Raw genomic sequence first — 23,576 nt, 5'->3', positions numbered from 1 at the left:
TGGAGAAAACGTGGCTGTGGAAAGAAGCCCTCTCCTTTAGCTGATTTGGGTCCACTGCTTTTGGTGGCTCTGTGCAATCCACTCATTTCATTCCTGAACTGAGTTTTCCCACTCGGAGCCTCGGCCCAGGAGTTTCCACCGGCAGGAATCGGTCTGCAGATGTTGATTACATACCTACTCCACATAAGGCCCTGTTGTTTGTTGTGTGGGAGACATAAAAAGCAAAGTCACAGAATCCTGTAATTGTGAAGTCCCTCAGTTACTTTCTAGGACCATGGCTTACAGATTTGTGAGTATTTTTTAAAGCACGAGTTTTATTTTTTAAAGAATAACTATTGTTCCGAAGTGGGTCTCTAAGGAGTGAAGAGGGCTCTGTTAATAGCCCCTAATGGGGAGCGCTATTCTTGTTCTGTGAGGCGTGGCTGTTGCTCCAACACTGCCTGCCTTTAGATCCCTTCCCAGATCTGACACAATTTGGCACACACAGGAGGCTCAGCCAACACTGCCCAGCTGGGTGATGGTTGGGCAGATGGTGTTTGTTGCCCAATCTGCCAGACTGGTATGGCAAGTCCAATAAACATCTCCATGGAACCAGCAGGGACATCAACAGAGTAGCAATCTGCAGGTTTCATCGCCTAGCCTCGCTGCCTCCACTTTCCCCCTGTGGGGATCAGAAGGACCCTTGTAAGGTGGGAATGCACCAGGAGCGTGGTCCCTTCATCCCCAGACCAAAAGGTGTTCATGCTTTCGTGCAGGTCAGCGCTGTGAAGGGCAGAGAGCAGCACATGGCTGAACAGATTGCCAAAGCTTCAAAAATATGTCAATGGAATCACTGTCATAATTTCATGAGATAAACTTTAAAGTATTGTTTCTATTCATCAAAATTCTCCTCCAAGGGAAAATAAGCAAAAACAGTTTACATTTTGCAGGAAGAAAACAAGAAAGCTCCCAAAATAAAACCCAAACTCATAGCCACATTAGTTGGTTGAATTTTTTAGGCATAGATTTCTTAGGAAATCTATGACATTATCTAATGTTGCTTCGTTAATGTCTAGAGTCTTCTCTGGTTTTAAATTTCTGTTTTCCACATGGCTTCATTCTCTCCTCCCCCTGCCCATGCAAAGAGCTTCCCTCCCTTACTCATCTCACCTCTGTCCCTAACATGTGGTTCCTTCCATGTGTTTTCTGAAATGTGTGTTTCTTCTACCACTAATATTCCAGTAGGAACTGGTTTCCAAAGTTTTGATCAGGAATTGTCTAGGGTTCCTACCATAGAGTCACTTGAGTCCCTGCATTGCCAGGAGGCCACAAATGCAGACAGGTTGGGTGATGGATCCTGTTTTTCCTCTCACATCCCTACTGGATGCATTTGCTCAGGAGACTGGTGAACATGTTGGGGTGAACAAAGGTGGGACTCTCAGTCTCTGGATGACATGTCTGGAAACCCAAGTGAGATTCCTAGAATGGCAGCAACCTGAGACTGACGTGCATCTGCAGAATTGTCCTTCAAATTCTCTAAAGAACTCCTAGGAATTTTCTGGCCCATCTGCAAACATCTTCATCAAAAACCTAGTACAAGGTCAAGTTTTGCTGGATTTATTTTTTCATTTTGATGAAGATGTGAAAGAGGGGAAACAGATATTTCTAGGGTTTAAAATACACACTGATGATGTTGTTGTTTGCAATCGCAGATTTTTTCTTGGGAATTAGACCCCTCTACATCCTGACTGTGCACTCCCTCTAGGGCGGAAGTATGAAGGAGATTATTCATTCTATCTATCACTGGCAGACAGCTGATTAGGACCACATGGTGAGAGTTTAGAGAACAGTAACTTAACTCTTAACCATTTTCTTTTCCAGCTATGTGAAAATTGGATGGAAGACATTCTTGATATCTTTAAGCCCTGCCATGTCACATTTTCCTTCTAAAAACATTTCTGTCAATAAACACCAAGGGAGTTTGACCATAGAAGACCCTGACATGTGATTGGGACAGAAGCCACTCATGTTGGTAGACTTGTTGGCAGTCAGGAACAAATGCATCTTCTCTCCTTGGCCCCTGCCCCAGACCATGTATTCTCCTAGGATGTCCTAGGAATTTCATCCTTATCACTTGGTGTGTGGACATGTAAAATGTTCAGGCCATTCCCTCAGAGAGAAAACAATTTCTGGGGCTCTCTAAAATCCATACCAGAAAAAAATTTCACATGCCATCTCTCTAGAGCCACATTGCTAAGATTTACTAGCAACAATGCAGTTATACATCGTCAGGCATTTAGTAGAACTATATAAGTACTCAAAAAGAATCAGAATGAACATAGTCCTGAATAAGCTACTTGGACACAACTTAAGACTTTGAAAAGTTGATGACTGTGGTGGAATTATGATATCTAAAGATGGGCTGGGTGTGGTGGCCCACGCCTGTAATCCCAGTACTTTGGGAGGCTGAAGTGGGCAGATGACTTGGGGTCAGGAGTTCAAGACCAGCCTGACTGACATGGTGAAACCCCATCTCTATTAAAAGTACAAAAAAAATTAGCTGGGTGTGGTGGCGCATGTGTATAGTCCCAGCTACTCAGGAGGCTGAGGCAGGAGAATCGCTTGAACCTAGGAGGTGGAGGTTGCAGTGAGCCAAGATTGCGCCACTGCCCTCCAGCCTGGGTGACAGAGCAAGGCTCCATCTCAAAAAAAAAAAGAAAGAAAGAAAAGAAAATAAATCTAAAGATGGTAATGAAGTCCAAAGGCAATAAAACTGACCATATTCTCTCATTTTTTCCCCTACAATCAAGAAGTGCGAAAAACAATGGATCAAAACTTCATGGTTTTAAGGATTTTAAAAAATCTCCCTCAAGTGATCTTTTAAGAAAAATAAGCAAGGGACTTTTTCAGAAGAAATCCCCTTAAGCTGAAAAGGCTTTACGTTTCTGGCATTTCATAACTTTAACAATGATAATGAAATGCTTGCCTTGCTTGGAGATGAGGAGGTGATCTGTTTTTATCTTTATGGTCCTTCCAGTTCTAATATTCTACAGTTTTTCCTTTAACTATTTAAAGTATTTGTTCAGTGTGTCATTTGATGTATTTTTGCTGAATTATGTTGGCTAGCTGATTGTGTTGTTCAAAATAGGTAGCTTACTAAAGCAGTAAACACCCCTCCCTTCCTTCCTTCCTTCATCCAATATCAATTAATAAGCTACAGTTGAAACAACATGATCCAGGCTTCAGACTGGTTTCAAATCCCTGTTCGGATACTCACTAGTTCTTTGACTTTGGACAAATTACTTAATAAGGAGAATGGTTAACATTTAGGTGGATCTTAATCCATGCTGGGTGCCATCCTAAGCACTTTGCATTCGTTAACAGATTTTATCCTCACAACAATCCTGTGAAGTAGAGCTCTCATTTTAAAAATTAGATGTGTGTGCATGTATGTGTGTGTGTATGTATGATTTTTTTTTTTTTTTTTTTTTTCCTAGAGCAGTTTCAGGTTGACAGCAAAATTGAGAGGAAGGTACAGAGATTTCCTAAATACCCCTTGTCCCCACATACATAGTCTTCATTATTAACATTCCCCACCAGAGTGGCACTTTTGTTTCAGTTAATGAACCTACAGTGAGATATCATAATCACCCAAGTACAAAGTTTTCATGAGGGTTCACCCTTGGTGTTGGACATTCTATGGGTTTGGAGAAACATACAATGACATGTATCCACTTACAGTACCATACAGAGTATTTTCACTGCCTGAAAATCCTCTGTGCTCTACTTCCTTTCCTTCATCCCAACCCCTGGCAAACACCTATCCTTATCTTTTTTTTTTTTTTTTTTTTTGAGATGGAGTCTCATCCTGTTGCCCAGGCTAAAGTGCAATGGCGCAATCTCACCTCACTGCAACCTCCACATCCTGGGTTCAAACGGTTCTTCTGCCTCAGCCTCCCAAGTAGCTGGGATCACAGGTGCCCACCAACACACCCAGCTAATTTTTGTATTTTTAGTAGAGACGGGGTTTCACCATGTTGGCCAGGCTGGTCTTGAGCTCCTGACCTCGTGATCCACCCGCCTCGGCCTCCCAAAGTGCTGAGATAACAGGTGTGAGCCACCGCGCCAGGCCGGCAAACACTTATCTTTCTTACTGTTTCCATAGTTTTGCCTTTTCCGGAATTAATGTAGTTGGAATTATACAGTATGTAGCCTTTTCAGATTGGCTTCTTTCATTTAGTAATATGCATTTAAAGTTCCTCCATGTCTTTCCATGGCTTAATATCTAATTTCTTTTTATTGCTGAATAATATTCCATCATATAAATATTTTTATATTCAGAGTTTATATATTTTTATATTCATTATATAATTATATTCATAGTTTATTTACCCATTCACCTACCAAAGGACATCTTGACTGCTTCCAAGTTTTAGCAATAATGAATAAAGCTGCTGTCAACATCCCTGTGCAGGTTTTGTGTGGATCTGATTCTTCAGATCCTTTGGGCAAATACCAAGGAGCATGATTGCTCAATTTTAGGGCAGTTGAATGGCTAGTTTTGTAAGAAACTGCCAAACCATCTTCCAAAGTGGCTGTCTCATGTTGCATTCCCACCAGTAGCAAATGACAATTCCTATCACTCTGCCTGCTTGCCAACGTATGCTGGTAGCAGTGTTTTGGATTTTGGCTGCTCTAATAAGTACGTAATGGTCTCTCATTGTTATTTTAGTTTGCATTTTCCCAATGACATGAAGTGGAGCACCTTTTCATATGCTTATTTGTGGTCTGTATGTCTTCTTTGGTGAAATGACCCATTTTAAACAGGGTTGTTTGTTTTCTTACTGATGAGTTTTAAGAATTCTTTGTATGTTTTGGAAAACAATTCTTTTTCAGCTGTATCTTTTGCAAATATTTTTCCCAATCTGTGCCCTGTCTTCTCATTCTCTTGATGTTGTCTTTTGCAGAGCAGGAGTTTTTAATTTTAATGAAATCCAGCTTATCAATTCTTTTGTAGATCATGCCTTTAGTGTTGCATCTAAAAAGCTATTGTCATACCGAAGTTCATCTAGGTTTTCTCTGGTTATATTCTAGGAGTTTTATAGTTTTGCATTTTACATTTAGGTCTCTATGATCCATTTTGACTTGATTTTTCTAAAGAGTTTAAGGTCTAGACTCATTTTTTGTTTGTTTGTTTGTATGCAGATGTCCAGTTTTTCAGCACCATTTATTGACAAGATGATTTTTGCTCCTTTGACAAAGATCAGTTGACTGTATTTACGTGAGCCTATTTCTGGGCTCTATATTGTGTTCCACTGACCTACTTGTATATTTTTTTGCCAATATCATGCTGTCTTTATTACTATAGCTTTGTAGTAAGTATTGAAGTTAGGTAGTGTCAGCCTTCCAACTTTGTTCTTCTCCTTCAATATTGTGTTGGCTATTCTGGGTCTTTTGCCTCTGCATATAAACTTTAGGATCAGTTTGTCCATATCCACAAAGTAACTTCTGGGATTTTGATTGGGATTGCATTGAATCTGCAGATCAAGTTGGGAAGAACTGACATTTTAACAATATTGAATCTTTTTATCCGAGATGAAATATCTCTCCATTTATTTAGTTCTTCTTCAGTTTTGTTCATCATAGTTTTGTAGTTTTCATCATATGTACAGATTCTTATACATATTTTGATAGATTTATGTCTAGGTATTTCATTTTTGGGGGTGCTAATGCAAATGGTATTGTGTTTTTCATTTCAATTCTACTTGTTTTCATTGCTGGTATATAGGAAAGCAACTGACTTTTGAATTTAACTTTATGTCCTGCAAGCTTGCTATAATCTCTTACTAGTTCTGGAGGTGTTTTTGTTGAGTCTTTTTGATTTTCTGTACAGATGATCACATCATCTGTGAACAAAGGCAATTTTATTTTTTATTTTCCTGTCTATATACCTTTTATTTCCCTTTCTTGTCTTATTGCATTAGTTAAGACTTCCAGTGTGATGTTGGAAAGTAGTAGTGAGAGAGAACATCCTTGCCTTGATCGTGATATTAGTGGGAAATTATTATCATAGTCATCTCCATTTATTTCTCAGAAAGGGTAAGTAACTTATTCGAGGTTATATAACTAGTGCATGGCAGAGGTGGCAACAAAGTTCTTGCCTGTAACCACCTCCCATAGTCAAGAGTGTATATGTGCAAAACATTGAGGACAGTGTCTGGTGTATAGTATGCACTATATAAGTGTTTGTTATTATTAATACTACCACTCATTATTACCATTTTTTGAGCTTGGTTTTCTCAACTGTAAAATGAGAAGAGTATTACTTCCGGGGCTATTAGGAGACTAAATGAGATAATATAGACTGCCTAACACTTAGGAGGCAGCAGTGATCAGTAGTAATCCCTATGTGTGAAAAACACTGTGCCAGACAGAGTAGGAAGGACAAAGATGATACCTACAACTTTTAGGGGGGCCTCCAGTTTGGTGGGTCAAAGAAAATGAGTTACAATTAACCATACTGCAAAGCATGATGGGAAAAGAACAGTAAAAGGGTTGTAGACGGGGGGGGTGCTCTGCCTGGGACATTCCACCCTTCCCCACTCCCCCACCCAGCTCTTCTGTAATAGCTCACTCTTCGTCATTTTTCAGGTCTCAAGTTAAATATCACCCCTCTGGGAAGCACCCTAGGCCCTCCCAAACTCGGGATGGTGCTCCTGCTGACCTTTCACACAGGACTGACCTCTCACAAGCTCTAAGGACAGGACTGAGGCCATCCTGCTTACCATGATAGCCCCCGGACCCAACACAGGGTATAGTACACAGAAGAAGGTGCTCAGTAAGTCTATGTTAAATGAAAGAAACATGGGATTTTTAAGTAGATTAGTCTTACCTGACTTCCTTGACTTTAAAAAGGAAATTGAGGGCACACTGAGAAAATGAGACAAATGTGGGGGTCAAAATCACATCACGTGACTAAATCATAATCCCCAAATTTTCCAACAGACTAGAACGGTGAACAGGGATTAGCAAAATGTGATTTAGCAGGAATACATATAAAGGCCTGTATTTGGCTTGCAAAACCCACTATCTACCCTAATACTGGATGGGGGAAGCCATGACTAAGACAGCACACATGCAAAAGACTTCAGACTCTCAGTTGACTCCATATTTACCAAGAGAATGTATCCAATCTTGGGATACATTAAGAAATATGTAGCACCCAGCCAGGCATGGTGGCTCATGCCTGTAGTCCCAGCACTTGGGGAGTCCGAGGCAGGTAGATCACTTGAGGTCAGGAGTTTGAGACCAGCCTGACCAACATGGTGAAACCCCATCTCTACTAAAAATACAAAATTAGCCAGGCATGGTGGCACATGCCTGTAATCCCAGCTACTTGGGAGGCTGAGGCAGGAGAATTGCTTGAACCCAGGAGGTAAAGGTTGCAGTGAGCAGAGATGGCACCATTGCACTCCAGCCTGGGCAACAAGAGTGAAACTCTGTCTCAAAAATAAAAAAAAATAAAAAAAAAAGAAAGAAAGAAATATATAGCACCCAGAATAAAGGTGGTGCCAGACTTAGGTGATGCTAGACTTACTGTTTAGTTTACACCTCAAAAGGGATATTACAAATAGGAATTTCAAGCAAATTATTAATCCCTTTACACTTCATTGTCATCATCTTTAAAATGGGTGCCTGCCTTATAGGGTTGTGAACATTAAGTAATTTGACGATTTTGTTATTTTCATTGGCAAGAAGCAATTGAAAGGACTGAAATATTTAATCTAAAAATATAAAGAACTGGGTGGGAAAATAAGAGACATGAGTGACAGTCTCCTTCAAAGTTCTCTTATGTGAAAAAGAGATTAAGCTTCATCTTTATAATCCTAGATGGCAGAACAACTATGTAAGAATTTCAGCTTGACTTAAGGAAACACTTTCTGACATGCAAAGCTGTCCCAAAGTGGAAGGAATGCCTTGGGAGTGGTTAGTCCCCATGCATCTAGGAGGCAGACACTCATTTGGTGGGACCAGACTAGATGAGGCCTCAGGACCTTTCCACTGCTGGGATTCATTAAGCACCTGGTGTAGGTCACTATCATTTATTGATGTCCGGCTCAGACTTGTTATTAATACATACATCATCTCATTTCATCCTCGAAACAATCCAATAAGAGAAATTCTTTTACAGAAAAGTTAGAGAAATTCAATACCATGTTTAAGGCCGCATACTTCTGAAATTATCCAGTCAAAGCTTTGGGCTCAAGTCTGGCTGACTCCAAAGCCCCTGGTCTTTCTAACGTGTCCTTGCCTGGGCTCCCACCCCAACTCCCTCCGACCTTTGTGTGCGTTATAAAATAGGAGAGAAGGGACAGGAGCGCATGCAGGGTTGCAAACGGGAAGTATACAGGCTGGATTCAGCGGGCACACGTGTTTTGATTGGCAGGCACAGCACTTTTGGCTGCCAATGCTTAATAGCTAGAAGAGTTCACATAAAAATTTCATTTCCTACTTATCTTTAAAAACTGGAAACACTAGCCACACTGGCCCATATTTCCACTTGGCAATAACGGACTGCAGCAAGCAGGGACGGCCCCCTTCAGACACGGGCTCGTGTTCCCAGCTGCCACCACGCCTCCTGTCCCCCCTCCAGTTCCTCCACTCCGGTGCCTGGCCCCCAGAGGGATGTCAGTGTGCTACTCCCAGTGTGAACATTTCAAATGAATGCATAACAAATCGTGAGTTTAGGAACAGGGAAGTGCCTGTCCCACATTCCAGATGAGGAGGCTGAGCCCTAAACAATCCCGTGGTGGCGCGGGTCATCAGTGCAGCACTTCGACACAGCCCGACTCCTTCCTCCCCTCAACTGCCCGCCCCCTACCCCGACCCCCCTGCACACAGCTGTGCTGATGGAATGCGTCGGGACTGTGCTCTCGGAAAATCCACAGTCCCCAGTGTCCCCACTGGAAAGGGGTCTGATCAGGCATCCTTTGCACCTGAGAGGGAATTTCCTCCCCAGACTCCAGAAAACAGGGCTTGCTCTGGTGTGACTGTTGGTTTTTTTTTTTGAGACGAAGTCTCTCGCTCTGTCGCCCAGGCTGGAGTAGAGTGGCGTGATCTTGGCTCACTGCAACCTCTGCCTCCCAGGTTCAAGCGATTCTCCCACCTCAGCCTCCCAAGTAGCTGGGACTACAGGCGCCTGCTGCCACACCCAGCTAATTTTTTGTATTTAAGTAGAGATGAGGTTTCACCGCCTTGCCCAGGCTGGTCTCGAACTCCTGAGCTCAGGCAATCCTCCCACCTCGGCCTCCCAAAGTGCTAGGATTACAGGCATGAGCCAGCATGCCTGGCCGACTGTTGGTTCTGAGAGGGTCTTCACCATCTCCTAAAAAGTCCCCAGCACCTTACAGCTGAGAGCTAAGCAGAGGATCTGATGACTCAGGCTTGGTTTACATGGTGAGACTTCATCAGTCTATTCTTTCCATTTCTAGTCCTGTCAGAAGGCTCCATGTTACTCCTGTTTCTGGGCCCTCATTTCTCTCCCACTGAGTGTGAATATTTGAAGATGTAATTGTCATGCTTGAGTCATTCAGGAGTGTCGGGGCCAGATTTTGGTGTGGTGGAGGGAGACTAGCCTCGGATCAGGAAGCATGAATTCAGTTTTTGCTCAGCCATTAATCGTATTCCTGTGCTTGTGGGAAGGTCTCTCCTCTCTGGGCCTCAGTCTTCTCATCTGTAACATGATAGGCAGTATTACAGCATCTTAAAAGTCCTTTGACAGTTTTATAATGTTATGATTCAGAGGCAGAGCTGGGAATAAATAATAGGACTTGGGACATGGCCAAAAATCTTAGCAGTAGAAGAAAGATTTATAGTAATCCATTAGAGTCCTTGCTTTTGCTTTTTCTTTTCATTTCCCTCCCTCCCTCCCTCTCTCCTTCCTTCTTTTCTCCCTCTCTCCCTCCCTTCCTCCCTTCTTCCCTTCTCCCTTTCTCTTTTTCTTCTTTTCTTTTCTTCTGAGATATCTCAACTGATCAAGATGAAGATCTCTGACTGAGGTCAGTCATGTGGTTAACAGAACCTAGAAACCGCCAGCCAGCTTAGTGTGAAAACCCAGAGAGCGCAGAAAGCTGAGACCTTAATCTTACAGTCCATCAAGCTTCAATTCAGCCAGCATTCCACTCTCACTGAGATCTTCAACCCACTTACTCAGATCTTAGCTGTAAATTTTTAACATGAGGTCCCTACTTCCCTTCAAGGCAGGTATTAGTACTTTTTCCTCTAATCAACATGAACACTCGTGTGTGAGGTATGTGTGTGTGTCTGCTCAGCTAGACTCTGAGGACTTGAGTCCAGGGACTGTCTGTGTGCACAGTGCTGGATACATAATATGTCCTGATTTCACCTTTCTTTCTTGCTTCATCTTATATCTTCTCCGTAAACATCTGTTGACAGTGTGCCATGTGTCCGCCTCTGCTGGACATCAGATTGAGGGGATTGGTTATCCTGATCCCCTGCCGCTAGACACCCACATTCCAAAGAGCTTTCCAGGGGGTTTAGGCGAAGCCAGAGGAAGGAGAAAAGGAACCGCCACTCCTGTTCTCTCCTTTCTAACTCTTCTCCTTTACTCTGCTCTTGCTATTCAATCTGCTGTTATAAGTGAGGCAGTGCAAAAAAAAAAAAAAAAAAAAAAACACCAACGTCTTTCCTCTGTGGAAAGGCGGGTAGTAGGCAAAGAGCTCTTTTTCAGAAAGAGGCATTTCTTATTTTTTTTTTAACCACACAAATAATACATTTTTAAATGTTTCATTTCAGAATGGCATCTTGAGTCTGAAACACAATGACTTTTCTCTAAGTTTACCCTGCCCAAATAGAAATATTTGTGTAACATGTAAGTATCTGTCTGCATGGCAGAAACTAGCAACTGATTTTCCGATATTCCTGAGCCAGTCTCAGTGAGATTTTTCATTACCTTTGAATTTGTATATGAATCCACCAATAGTGGCGACAGTTGTTATATTTTTAGCTGATAAATTATAGCTGAGGTTTTTATGATATTCATTTGGGTAATCAGGATAGCTTACTAGGAGATATTAAATTGCACATTCCATGTGGACCATAATACCCACCCACACCAGGCAAGTATTCCCACATGTGTGAAGGCAGAGATGTTTCATTATGCTACCTGCCCACCAGGGGCTGCCAACAAGGAACTGAAGGACATTTTTTTTTTTTTCTTAGAGACAGGGTCTTGCTCTGTCGCCCAGGCCGGAGTGCAGTGACACTGCAGCCTTGAATTCCTGGGCCTTGATTGATCCTCCTATCTTAGCCTCCAGAGTAGCTGGGACTATAGGTGTGTACCACCATGCCCCGCTAATTTTTAAAAATTTTTTGTAGACATGGGGTCTCACTATGTTGCCCAGGCTGATCTCAAACTCCTAGCCTCAAGTAATCCTTCTGTCTTGGCCTCCCAAAGTGCTGGAATTATAAATGTGAGCCACCGCGCCCAACCTTGAAAGACATATTTTAAATCATGATGATTCTATCACAGGGGAACATTTTATTTTTTGTGAGTGGCCCAAACTGGATGCGGGAGGAGAGTGGGAGAGAAATGCTGCAAAGACTCATAAGGTGAGGAGTTTACCCTGGGAGACCTCTGGGAACCATTCCAGCTCAGCCAGCTCAGGAAACAGTGGACCATCATTTCTAAGAAAGAGACTAAACCTCTGTTTTAGTTCAAAATAAGTTTTATTGAGATATAATTTACATTCCACACCTATTTAAAGTGATGATTCAGTAGTTTGTAGCATATTGACAGATATATGCAACCATCATCACCACAGTCAATTTTAGAACATTTCATTGTCTCAAAATAAACTCCATAGGCTTTAGCTATCACCCCTTATCCCCCCATATCTCCCTAACCCAAAACAACCACTAATCTACTTTCTGTTCCCATAGATTTGTCTCTTATGGGTATTTTATATAAATAGAATACATAATTTGTATTCTTTTGTGACTAATTTCTTTCACTCAGCATAATATTTTTGAGATTCTTTCATGTTGTATCATGTATCAGCACTTGATTTCTTTCTATTTCTGAATAATATTCCATTGTATGGACATATCACATTTTAGCTATCCATTAATCAACTGATGGACATTTGAGTTGCCTCTACCCTTTGCCTATTATGAATAGTGCTACAGTAAACATTTGTGTACAAGCTTTTGTGTGGACATAAGTTTTCATTCTCTTGGGTAGACACCTAGGGGTGGAATTGCTGGGTCATATGGTAACTTTATGTTTAACCGTTTGAGGAACTGCCCGACTGCTTTCCAAAGTGGGTGCACTACTTCACATTCCCACCAGCAGTGGATGAGAGTTCTAGTTGCTCCACATCCTTGTCAACACTTGTAATTATGTCTTTTTTATTATAGCCATTTTAGTGGGTATGCAGCGAATCTCATAGTGGTTTTGATTGGTATTTCCATGATGGCTTATGATGTTAAGTATCTTATTATTTGCTTATTCACTGCTTTTTTATCTTCTTTGGGAAATGTCAATTCAGATCCTTTTCCCATTTTTAATCAGCTTCTCTTTATTATTGAGTTGTAACAGTTCTTCAACTTTTTATTATTTCATAAAATTGTATATTATATTTTATATATTCTAGAGATATATAGATACATAATACATCTAGATTTTTATGTATTCTAAACATATAAGTATATAGGTTATATATGTGGATTTTAAAAATCTATTTGAGACATGTAAAAATATATTTTATACATTCTAGATTTAAGTCCCTTATGAGATATATAATTTGCAAATGTTTTCTCCCATTCTGCAGGTTATCTTTTCACTTTCTACACAGTATTCTTTGAAGCACGCAAGTTTTAAATTTTGATAAAGTTCAGCTTATTTTTTCTTGTGTTATTTGTGCTTTTGGTATCATATATAAGAATCCAATGCCATATTTGAGATCATGAAGATTTACCTCTGGTTTCTTCTAAGAATATTATATTAGGCCAGGTGTGGTGGCTCATGCCTGCAGTCCCAGCACTTTGGGAGACTGGGGCAGGAGGACTGCTTGAGCCCAGGAGTTCGAAACCAGCCCTGGCAACATAGTGAAACCCTCATCTCTACAAAAAATTTTTTTAAAAAATTAGCTGGGTGTGGTGGCACATTCCTATAGTCTGAGCTACTCAGGAGGTTGAGGTGGGCGCATCACTTGCGCCTGGGATATTGAGGTTGCAGTGAGCCATGGTCATGTCACTGCACTTCAGCCTAGACAAAGTGAGACCCTGTTGCAAATATATATATATACAATATATTATATATTATATTATATAACTATAAAATATATTTTTTTATAGTTAGCAATTTTTGGTTAATATTTGTATGTGGTGTGATGTAAGAGTCCAACTCCATTCTTTTGCATTTGGAGTAGCAATATTTGTTGAAAAGATTATTCTTTCCCCACTGAATGGTCTCCTTGAATATCAAGTGGCCATAGACACATGGGTTTATCTCTGGGCTCTCAATTCTATTCCATTGATCCATTGTGCCAGCACCACACTATCTTGATCATTGTAGTTTTCATTTGAAATCAAGAAATGTGGAGTACAGTCTTCCAAGATTGTTTTTGCTTTTCAAGATTGTTTTGTCTATTCTGGGTCTCATGCAATTTCATATGAATTTTAGAATCACCTTGTCAATTTCTATGAAGTCATCCGGGATTCTTATAGTTATTGCATTTAATCTATAGATCAATTTGGGGGACATTAACATCTTAACAAAATTAAGTCTTCTAATCCATGAACATGAGATGTTTCCCACTTAGTAGATCTTCTTTAATTTCTTTCCACAATGTCTTACAGTTTTCAAAGTATAAGTTGTACGCTTCTTTCATTAAATATATTCCTAAACACTTTATTCTTTTTGATGCTGTTATAAATGCAATCGTTTTAATTTCATGTTCAGATTGTTCATTGCAAATATATAGGAATATAATTCATTTTTGTACATTGATCTTATATCCTGCAATCTTGCTGAACTCATTAATTCTAATAGTTTGTAGTGGATTCCTTAGCATTTTGTAAGATCATGTCATCTGAAAATAGAGACTATTTTCCAAAATAGCTGTACCATTTTGGTCTTCCCAATCTGGATTTATTTTTCTTGCCCAATTGCTCTGGCTAGTACCTCTGGTACACTGTTGAATAGAAGCAGTGAGGGTGGACAATGATGTCTTATTCCTGATCTTAGGGGGAAACTTCCAGTGTTTCACCATTAAGTATGATGTTACATGTAGGGTTTTTTCTAGATGCCATTTATCAGGTTGAGGAAACTCGATGCAATTCCCGCTTTCCTGAGTGTTTTCATCATGAAAGGAGCTTGGATTTTTGTCAAATCCTTCTTCTGCCATTTTAAGATAATCATGTGGGTTTTGATTTTTATTCTATTGACATGATATAGTAATTGCATTAGTTTTTGGATGTCACATCAATCTTGCATTCCTGAAAAAAATTCCACTTGGGCATTGTATATCATTCTTTTTATATGTTTCTGAATTCAGTTTGCTAGTATTTTATTGAGTTTTTTGCAGCTACATTCATAATAGATATTGGTTTGTAGTTTTCTGGTGATGTCTTTCGTTTTGATATCAGAGTAAAACTAGCCTCCTAGAATGAGCTGGAAAGTTTTCCCTTCTCTTCTATTTTTTGGAAAAGTGTTTGAAAAATTGGTATTAGTTCTTCATGTTTGGTAGAATTGACTTGCCATCTGGGCTCTGACTTTCCCTTGTGAGCAGTTTGTTTTTGTTGTTGTTGTTGTTGTTACAATTCAGTCTCTTGTTATAAGTCTACTGGGGTTGTCTAATTCTTGTTGAGCTTGTTTCAGTAGTCTGTGTCTTTCCAAGCATTTGTCCATTTCATCTGTGATCTAATTTAATGGCATGTCATTATAATATTCCTTCATAATGCTTTTTAATTTTTAATTTTAATAGTAATGTCCACTGTTTCATTTCTTTTTAGTCTCACTCTGTCAACCAGGCTGGAGTGTAGTGGCACAATCTTGGCTCCTGCAACCTCTGCCACCTGGGTTCAAGCGATTCTCCTGCCTTAGCCTTCTGAGTAGCTGGGATTTACAGGCACCTGCCACCATACCTGACTAATTTTTGTATTTTTAGTAGAGATGAGTTTTCGCTGTGTTGGCCAGGCTGGTCTTGAACCCTTGACCTCAGATAATCCACCTGCCTCAGCCTCCCAAAGTGCTGGGATTACAGGCATGAGCCACTGCACCTGGCCCTGTTTCATTTCTGAATCTAGTAATTTGAGTCTTGTCTCTTTTTTTTCTTGGCTTGTCTGGCTTAAGGTTTATTAGTTGTGTTTATCTTTTCAAAGAACCAGCTTTTGGTTTAGAAATTTAGTGAAACTAATTCTGTTGTTTTGCATTCTCTTCAATTTTACTACAATCTTTATTATTTTCTCCCTTATGCTTCCTCTAGGTTTAGTTTTCTGTTCTTTACCCAATGTTCTAAGGTGCAAGTTTAGGTTATTGATTTGAGATGTTTCTTCTTTGTCAATATAAGCATTTATGGCTATAAATTCCTCTCTAAACACTGTTTTACCTTCATCCCATAAGTTTTAGTATGTTTTATCTTCATTTACATTCATGCCAAAGTATTTTCTAATTTCTTTTTTAATTTCTTCTTTGACCCATTGATTATTTAGGAATGTGTTAATTTCCAAATATTTGTGAATTTTTCAAATTTATTTCTGTTACTGATTTTTAATTGCATTCCACTGTATTCAGACAACATACTTTGTATTATTTCTGTCCTTTTAAATTATTTGAGGTTTGTTTTATGGTCGAGCATAAGGTCTATCTTGGAGAATGTTTCATGTGCACTTGAGGAAAATATATACCCTGCTGTGATGGGTGAAATGTTCTATAGATGTCTGTTGGGTATAGTTGGTTAGTAGTGTTGTTCTGGTGTTCCACTGACTTTTTAAAATCTTCTGTCCAGTTGTTCTATCCACTTTTTTTTTTTTTTTTGAAATGGAGTCTTGCTCTGTTGCCCAGGCCGGAGTGCAGTGGTGCGATCTCAGCTCACTGCAACATCTGCTGCCTGGGTTCAAGCGATTCTCCTGCCTCGGACTCCCAAGTAGCTGGGACTTCAGGCGTGCATCACCACACTGGCTAATTTGTGTATTTTTAGTAGAGATAGGGTTTCACCATGTTGACCAGGCTGGTCTTGAACTCCTGACCTCAAGTGATCCACCTGCCTTGGCCTCCCAAAGTGCTAGGATTACAGGCATAAGCCACTGTGCCCAGTCCACTATCTCCTATTGAAAGTGGGGTATTGAAATCTTCACCTATTATTGTTGAACTGTCTATTTCTCCCTTTGATTCTGTAAGGTTTTGCTTCCTGTGTTTTAGTGCTATGTTATTAGGTACATATATGTTTTTAATTGTTATATCTTCCTCAAGGATTCACCCTCTTAATATTATCAAATACCCCTCTCTATCTTCACTAACCATACCCTCACTAATAATTTTTTATTTAAAAGTCCATTTTGTCTCGTGTTAGTATAACCACTCCAACTTTCTTGTGGTTGCTCCAAAGCTCTGTTTTGAGTTGTCAGTGACTTTGATGGGCAGTGTAAGTCAGCAAAGAACCTGCCTCTTTTCTTTTCTTGTTCATATTTCAAATAAAATATATTACCAATCAGTACCTTCTCCTTGAGTATTACTTATGGTCCACAATATGAAGATCTGTATGATGTGAAAACTCTTATGTCTAGATAGAACCCTTTTCATGGGATTGGTTAATTCATTTTTATCCTCTCCACTTCATCTTCAATAAATGAAAATCATACCCTCCTTTAAAATGACTAGGTGTCCTCATGACCAGGAGAAAAATGCAATTAAAAGAAAGGCAACCAGGAAAAACTTTGTAAAAACCATAAATATGTACATGTGCTAGAAAACAACGTGTTTACTCTTGAACTCCTCTTCAAGTCAGAAACCCTAAACAATGGACATTGTTTACTTGCTCTGAACCCAGCAGAAGAACTCCCAGGTGATGCCAGTTGGAAATGGAATTGATTGAGGATAACATGCAGGGTCCACTATGTCTGTATGCTTCAATGTACCAGCATGATTACAGATTTCAAAAGGAAAAAACCCATTTAAAAAACAGACATCATTCCATTCTGAGCAAGGGTCCCAGTTTGATCTTTCTCCGTGTCTGAGCCCACTTGTCCTGAAGGATAGGTGACAGCCCAGATACTCCCAGTGGGTGAGAAAACCTCATATTCTATGCCAGTTTCCTGTCACTGCTTTGAGCTCTAAGAGTTCAGAGAGGTGAGGGCAGTGTGACCTCCACCTAGCTGAGTGTTGGCATGAGTCCCTGGTGACAGTGTGTCTGAGCTGCCGGTACACCGGCAGTCTTTGGAGCAGCTCTTCCTCACTCTTTCAACAACCAGCCAATTTGGTCTCAGGAAATCACTCTGCAGTGCTGGCTGGGATTGGAAGTCATTTTTAATTTTGTGACAAAGACAAATGTGTCCTACGGGAGTAGTAAGTAGTTTTACTGGTGATATTAATGGAACCGTGACCTCTTCTATATCTATGGTCCTACAAAACAAAATATGTTTGTATTATTATATGTCAGGCAACTTCATTCTTAGCCCTTCCTTGAAGTAAATTGCAGAGGAAATATACTATTAATAAGCCCAGAGAGTACTGTTCGTGTGTGTGTGTGTGTGTGTGTGTGTGTGTGTGTGTGTGTGTTTGTATCTGCAGTCATATGCTCATTTGCAAACACGGTGGATTTATAATGCCACTACTGACTGTCACACAAATGATGTGTTTTGCATTGTGTTTGGAGGGACACAAATCACTGAAGTTCTGATATCTTTGGATAGAATTTCAGTGGACCCAGTGCTGAAATTGATATTGGCTTTTAAAGGCCAATAGCTGTAGTAAAATTTAAGTGTTTGGGGGATCCACAGTACCAAAGGGAAAGAAGAAATTCAAAGATATATTGAATTAACCTTTTCTATTTTCAGTTGGGATTGGTATGCATTAGTCTAGAAATGACTACACTGATTTTATTATCTCCTGTAGGAACTTTTTGTGCCAGTGCCCTTTGTTGAAAACGGTCACTTAAGGAGACAGTAAATTAAATATGAAGGATTTACAGTTTAGTTAAACGAATTAAACCATTTCTTGGTGTTTGTGTTTACCTTGGGAGGCACAAAAGAGAAAAAAATATAGACTCACAAGAGGAAGGAAAGGAATGATCAAATCCCAATAGTCCATGGCTGAATGTCTAGCTCCACAACTTTATTTAAAGGAGGAATTTAATGCTGATAAGAAATCCTTGTCTCTATCTGATTAACTTTCTCTCTGCATATGTTACTATACCCATTGAGATTTCCTAATAAACACGTAAGTTTATTAACTGTGACAGTTAATGTCTCATTCTATTATAGAGGACGAAACTCAGGTAAATCAAATGCAAAATTTATAGTTTTCCTTAAGCAAAAATGGATGGAGCTTTATCATTTGAGTTTTAACTTTAATAATTAAAAATATTACTATAAAATAACGCATGATCATTCTAGGAAGACTGACAAATACAGAAGAAGGTAAATAAGAAAACAATAATCCATAAAGCCAACACCCCAAGATAATCATTGTTAATTTTTTTCGGGTAGAGAAGGGATCTTGCTGTGTTGCCCAGGCTGGTCTCAAACTCTTGGCCTCAAGTGATTCTCCTGCCTCAGCCTCCCAAAGTACTGAGACTGCAGGTGTGAGCCACTGCACCTGGCTGTTAAAATTTTAGTATATTTGTTTCCAATCCTTCTTTCTATGCCACTATGTCAATATATATTTATATTTTTGATAGTTAAGATGATGAGTATAATTTGTGATTTTCATATCTACCTACTGGTACCAGCAGCGAATCTGTATGGGTTTACAGCAACTTGATCCTTGCCTCCTTGGAGGAAAGAATTCAGCCAAGGGCATTAGTAGGTGTAAGGCAGATGGAGAGACCGAGGCAAATTTTAGAGCAGGAGTGACAGTTTATTAAACAGTTTTAGAGCAGGAATGAGAGGAAGCAAACTACACTTGGCAGAGGGCCAAGCAGGCGACTTGAGAGATTAAAGGGTTTGCGTTTACTCTCCCCTGATTTTTCCTTTGGGATGGGCTGTCCACATGCACAGTGGCCTGCCAGCACTTGGGAGGAGCTGCGTGTGCAGTGTGTTTACTGACGTTGTGTTTGTGCTCACTTGAGGTGTTTTTCCCTTACCAGTTGAGCATTCGCAGAGGAAAGTCATATACCGGTGAAACTCTGCCATTTGGCCTCTGAGTGTGCATGCTTGAGCCTGCTCGCCCAGCTTCCGAGATCTTATCAGGAAGCTGCTGATCACCAGCTGTAGGTGTTTTCTATCTGTTGGGAGACTGTCTATCTCTGGTGCCAGTTGTGACTAATTATTATTTTAGAAAGACAGTTTAATAACCACCTGTCCGTCACCTGATGGTCACCTGACATTCTTGGGAGGAGGGGCACTCTCCTGCCCCACTCATGTCTGCCTGATGCCAACTCTAACACTACCCCTCTTTGTTCATAAGTTCAAATGAGTCAAAATAATAATAAGAAAATTAACAGCTAACTATTTGCTAGGGAATCATTCTAAGTGCTCTACATATCTTAATTCATGTAATCCTCATTATAGCCTGTTCACATAGATTTTACAGATGAGGCACAGAGGGCATAATGATTTCCCCAAGGTTTCACAGTTACACAGGACCACAGCCAGGATTAAACCCAGGCATTGAGGCGTACTCTGAACCACCATGATCTGATGCCTCCCTCCGACTCAAAGCCTGTCCCAAAGTCTGCTGTCACACCCCATCCCTTGGTGATCAGTCCTTTTTCAGAATTTCTCCAACACTATACAGTACCATGAGGTGCTTACTTTCCCACTGAATGTGTGGAAATTAGCCTTCATCTCTAAAAAATCATTGTCACCTGCTGGCAGCCCTTTCTGTGGGGGCCTTCAAGAGAAGGTAGCCAGAGGTTCAGCCTTCAGGGTGCTGCAGGGGAAGGGGCTGTAGATTGGAGGCAGAAGTAACTGGCCTACAGGCCTGGCTCTGCCCATCTAGACACCTCATTTCACCTGTTTGTGCCTTTTTTCTCATCTGTAAAATGACAGGGTTGGATACCTGTTCACTCATTCATTCAGCACACATGAGACAGACATGAATACAATCCATTTCCTCTCCTCTAGGAACTTAGCATCCAAGGAGTACCCAGAGGAAAAAACTGCTGGTTCTGTGGACTGTATTGTAACAGAATCAATGGGAACACTGGGAAAGTCCCTAAGGTGGGCTAGGGTGGAGACGGGTGCAGGAAGGAAGGGGGCTAGCAAGGCTTCCCAGAGGATCAGTGAGAATTATTAACATATAGGTGCCAAGGACCACACAAGATGGGCTGTGGTGAGAGGGTCTCTCTAGAGCTTACATCTGTGCCTCCATTCCACACTGCTGTGCACAAAACCATCCCATCTTCAGCAGGCTACTGCAATGGCCCACTGTTTTTTCTTTTTTGGCTTAAAACTACAGACGTGTGTTATCTCACAGTTCTGGAAACTCTAAGTCTGAAATCAAATCATCTGGGCCATGCCCCTTCTGAAACCTGCAGGAGAACCCTTCCTCGCCTCTTCCTACATGCTGGTGGTTGCTTGCAATCCTTGGCATTCTTTGGCTTGCTGCTGCATCACACCCGTCTCTGCCTCCGTCTGTACATAGAGCAAGTCTGCACACCCTGTCTGCCTTCACGTGGCTGCCTTCTTATAAGGATGCAATCATATTGGATTAGGAGCCCTCCCTTACTTAGCTTAAGTAATTACATTTGCAACAACCCTGTTTTGAAATGAGGTTACATTCAGAAGTACAGGGGGATTGGGACCTCAGCATATCGTTTTGGCGGGGACACAGTTCTACCATAATGATCACTGTAGCCACCATCTAGTCTAGGCAACCATTGCCTGCTTACTGCTTTTGTTTCTCTCCTATTCATTCTCCATTCAGCATCCTGAATGAGTTTCATAACTCACAAACCCGAGACAGGACCAGCAAGCAGGTGGTGGCCTGGTTGGTTCTTTCAGCAAATGGAGAGAGTTCACACAGGACTTCTTTCCATTTAGTATATAAGGCTGGAGCAAATGGGGGACGATCAGAACACAATGATCCTTGCCTGAGGATGTCAATGGATTCCCCAGGGCAAGGACAGGGTAGACTGAGAATGTTTCTAAAAGGATCTCGGGCTCATTCTGGTTCCCTGAGGAGTTACAGGGAAGCTGAACAAGTGTTTGAATCCTCCTTGCCTCTGAGACTGGCCAAATGCCATGCTTTTTAAGGAAGTATTGGTGCTTAAAATATTTTCCAGACTTCTCTGCAGGTACTTGCACATACTTTGCTATTAGCAGGTAAGTAGTGCATACTAAAGAAATAAGCCTAATATACATATGAAATAAATGCATCATTCAACACAGCTTCTCCTGCCTGTCCCCCTCCCCCTAAGCAGCTCAGACCTTCTCGTTCATTATTATTAGCCTCCGAGGAAAAGTCTCGAAAACCTTTAAGTCATGCTTCTGTGATTCAAATGATAATCCTCTCCTCGACTTGCTAGACTTCTGCATCACCTTGAATTCTCCAAAGAAGAGTTGACTTCGCCACTGCATCTGCGCCCTTTGAGCGCTTACAAAGGCTCTGGAGGGCGCTTCCTGAGGCATTTAGCATAACTGTGGTGATAAGTTTATGCAGAATTTTCTCCTTTTGCTCTTACTGCACTTTTAGGCCTCTTCCCACAGTGGTCCCCCCATATCACAACTGCATATTAGGGTATGGGGCAATCTGATCAGAGGCCAACAACAGATGTGAACTTAGGCTTTATTAGGGAAGCTTTCTTTTTCTGGGTAGAAACACAGAGGGCCAAACTCAGAGACAAAGATATGAATGTATGGATTACATTAAGGGAGAATGGTGTGACTGTGGCAGTGGCTGCCTTACCCCACTAGCTACAGTGTCTAGATGCTTGCGTGTCAATCATTTATATATATATATATATATTTTTTTTTCATTTTCTTCTCATTCAGATACAGGTAGACCTTTCGTAGAGATGTACAGTGAAATCCCCGAAATTATACACATGACTGAAGGAAGGGAGCTCATCATTCCCTGCCGGGTCACATCACCTAACATCACTGTTACTTTAAAAAAGGTAAATTTGAACACTGCTTTTCTCAGAATACTTTTACTGCAAACAAGCATAATGAAGTTTTACTCGTTTTATCTTTCCAGAATAATTTCCTTACAGACATCTGGGCTTCTCAGTGGACTTTCCTGTAACATCCTTTTACTATAAGGAATCATGCTAGAAGTTATGCCCATGGATGTGGTTAAATAGAATAAAATGATAGTGTCTTAAGCATGAATCGATGTGAATAATGAAAGAACTGAAATCATGAAAAATGTTATGTATTGCCACAAACCCAATTGTGTGCAAATGTGAGAAAAATCAATTCTGCTGCTTACACAAATTAATAACTTTGCAGACAGTGGATTATCCAGATTACTGCAGAGTAGACAATGTCAGCAGGGTGCCCAGTTCTCCAGGCATTGACATTCTGGCTTCATGCATAAGGAGACACCACCTTTGGTTTGAATTGGCAAGTTCCTTGGTGAAAAAAGGCCTGTCTCCCGCTGAGCACCCAAACTTCATCTCTTAGGAAAAAAAGGGAGGAAAGGCCATACATGAAACTTTTCTTCATATGATATTGTAAATTGTACGTATGGAAAGGAAAAACATTTAGGGTAGAATCTAAGAAAAACAAAAACTAAACATATGACAATTTAGCTAATTAATCAGCAGTAAGAGTTAGGAGTATACCAGGACTCAGAACTGGATAAAAACTCCCCAGATGGAAAACTGTGCTAAGTTCTGAGAGCTTAGAACTTTAAGACAAACAGTCAAGGCCGCCCCAGGGCAGCAGCTCGCACAGTGCATCACAGAGCAGGCACTCAGGAAGTGTTTGGTGCTGGTAGTGGTGGCAGTTAGGCTGGAAAGGTTTAGAGAATGATTTTCAGTCTCATCCATCAACCCTGAGTCCTGAAATGTGGTGGAGGAGTCTCCTCGTCCTCTTCCTTGCATTCACTGTCCTGGGTTGTTACTCACGTAGGCCCTCAACATAGTCCATCGGAGACAGGTTTTGGCCTCCATTACATTTGTGTGCCATCGCCAGGAAATAGACAGTCATTATGGCAGAGCTGGAAATGCCAGAGGAGTCAAACTCCTCAGCTGGTCAAGATAAAAACACTCTGGTTTCCAGAGTGTCAGGAACTTCCCAGGTCATAGGGAGCATTTGAGCCAATATCTTGCCTTCTCATTCAGTGTTCTGTCATCCTTCTTGAATGGTCTAGTTTGTATAGGAGGAAGACACGGGTGGTTAAGAGCAGAGGCTAGTGCCACATTGCCTGCACTCTGAACACACTGCCGCTCATCACTGGGCAAACTAAT

The 23,576-nt window shown here is 40.8% G+C and overlaps 1 protein-coding gene across 6 annotated transcripts in view; it reads left to right on the top strand.

Annotated features, from left to right (window-relative positions):
- The window catches only part of FLT1 (fms related receptor tyrosine kinase 1), a 195,764-nt gene that overhangs the window by 34,817 nt on the left and 137,371 nt on the right, over nt 1-23,576 (top strand). For all 6 annotated transcript variants that reach the window (XM_008021816.3, XM_073013098.1, XM_073013096.1 and 3 more), the window contains exon 4: nt 22,156-22,280. In XM_008021816.3, the coding sequence (XP_008020007.1) occupies nt 22,156-22,280 (125 nt within the window). The remainder of the gene's footprint in view (nt 1-22,155; nt 22,281-23,576) is intronic.

This window comes from Chlorocebus sabaeus, chromosome 3 (genome assembly GCF_047675955.1).
Source record: "Chlorocebus sabaeus isolate Y175 chromosome 3, mChlSab1.0.hap1, whole genome shotgun sequence".
Taxonomy (NCBI): Eukaryota; Metazoa; Chordata; class Mammalia; order Primates; family Cercopithecidae; genus Chlorocebus; species Chlorocebus sabaeus.
This window is presented reverse-complemented; position numbering and strand designations above follow the sequence as displayed.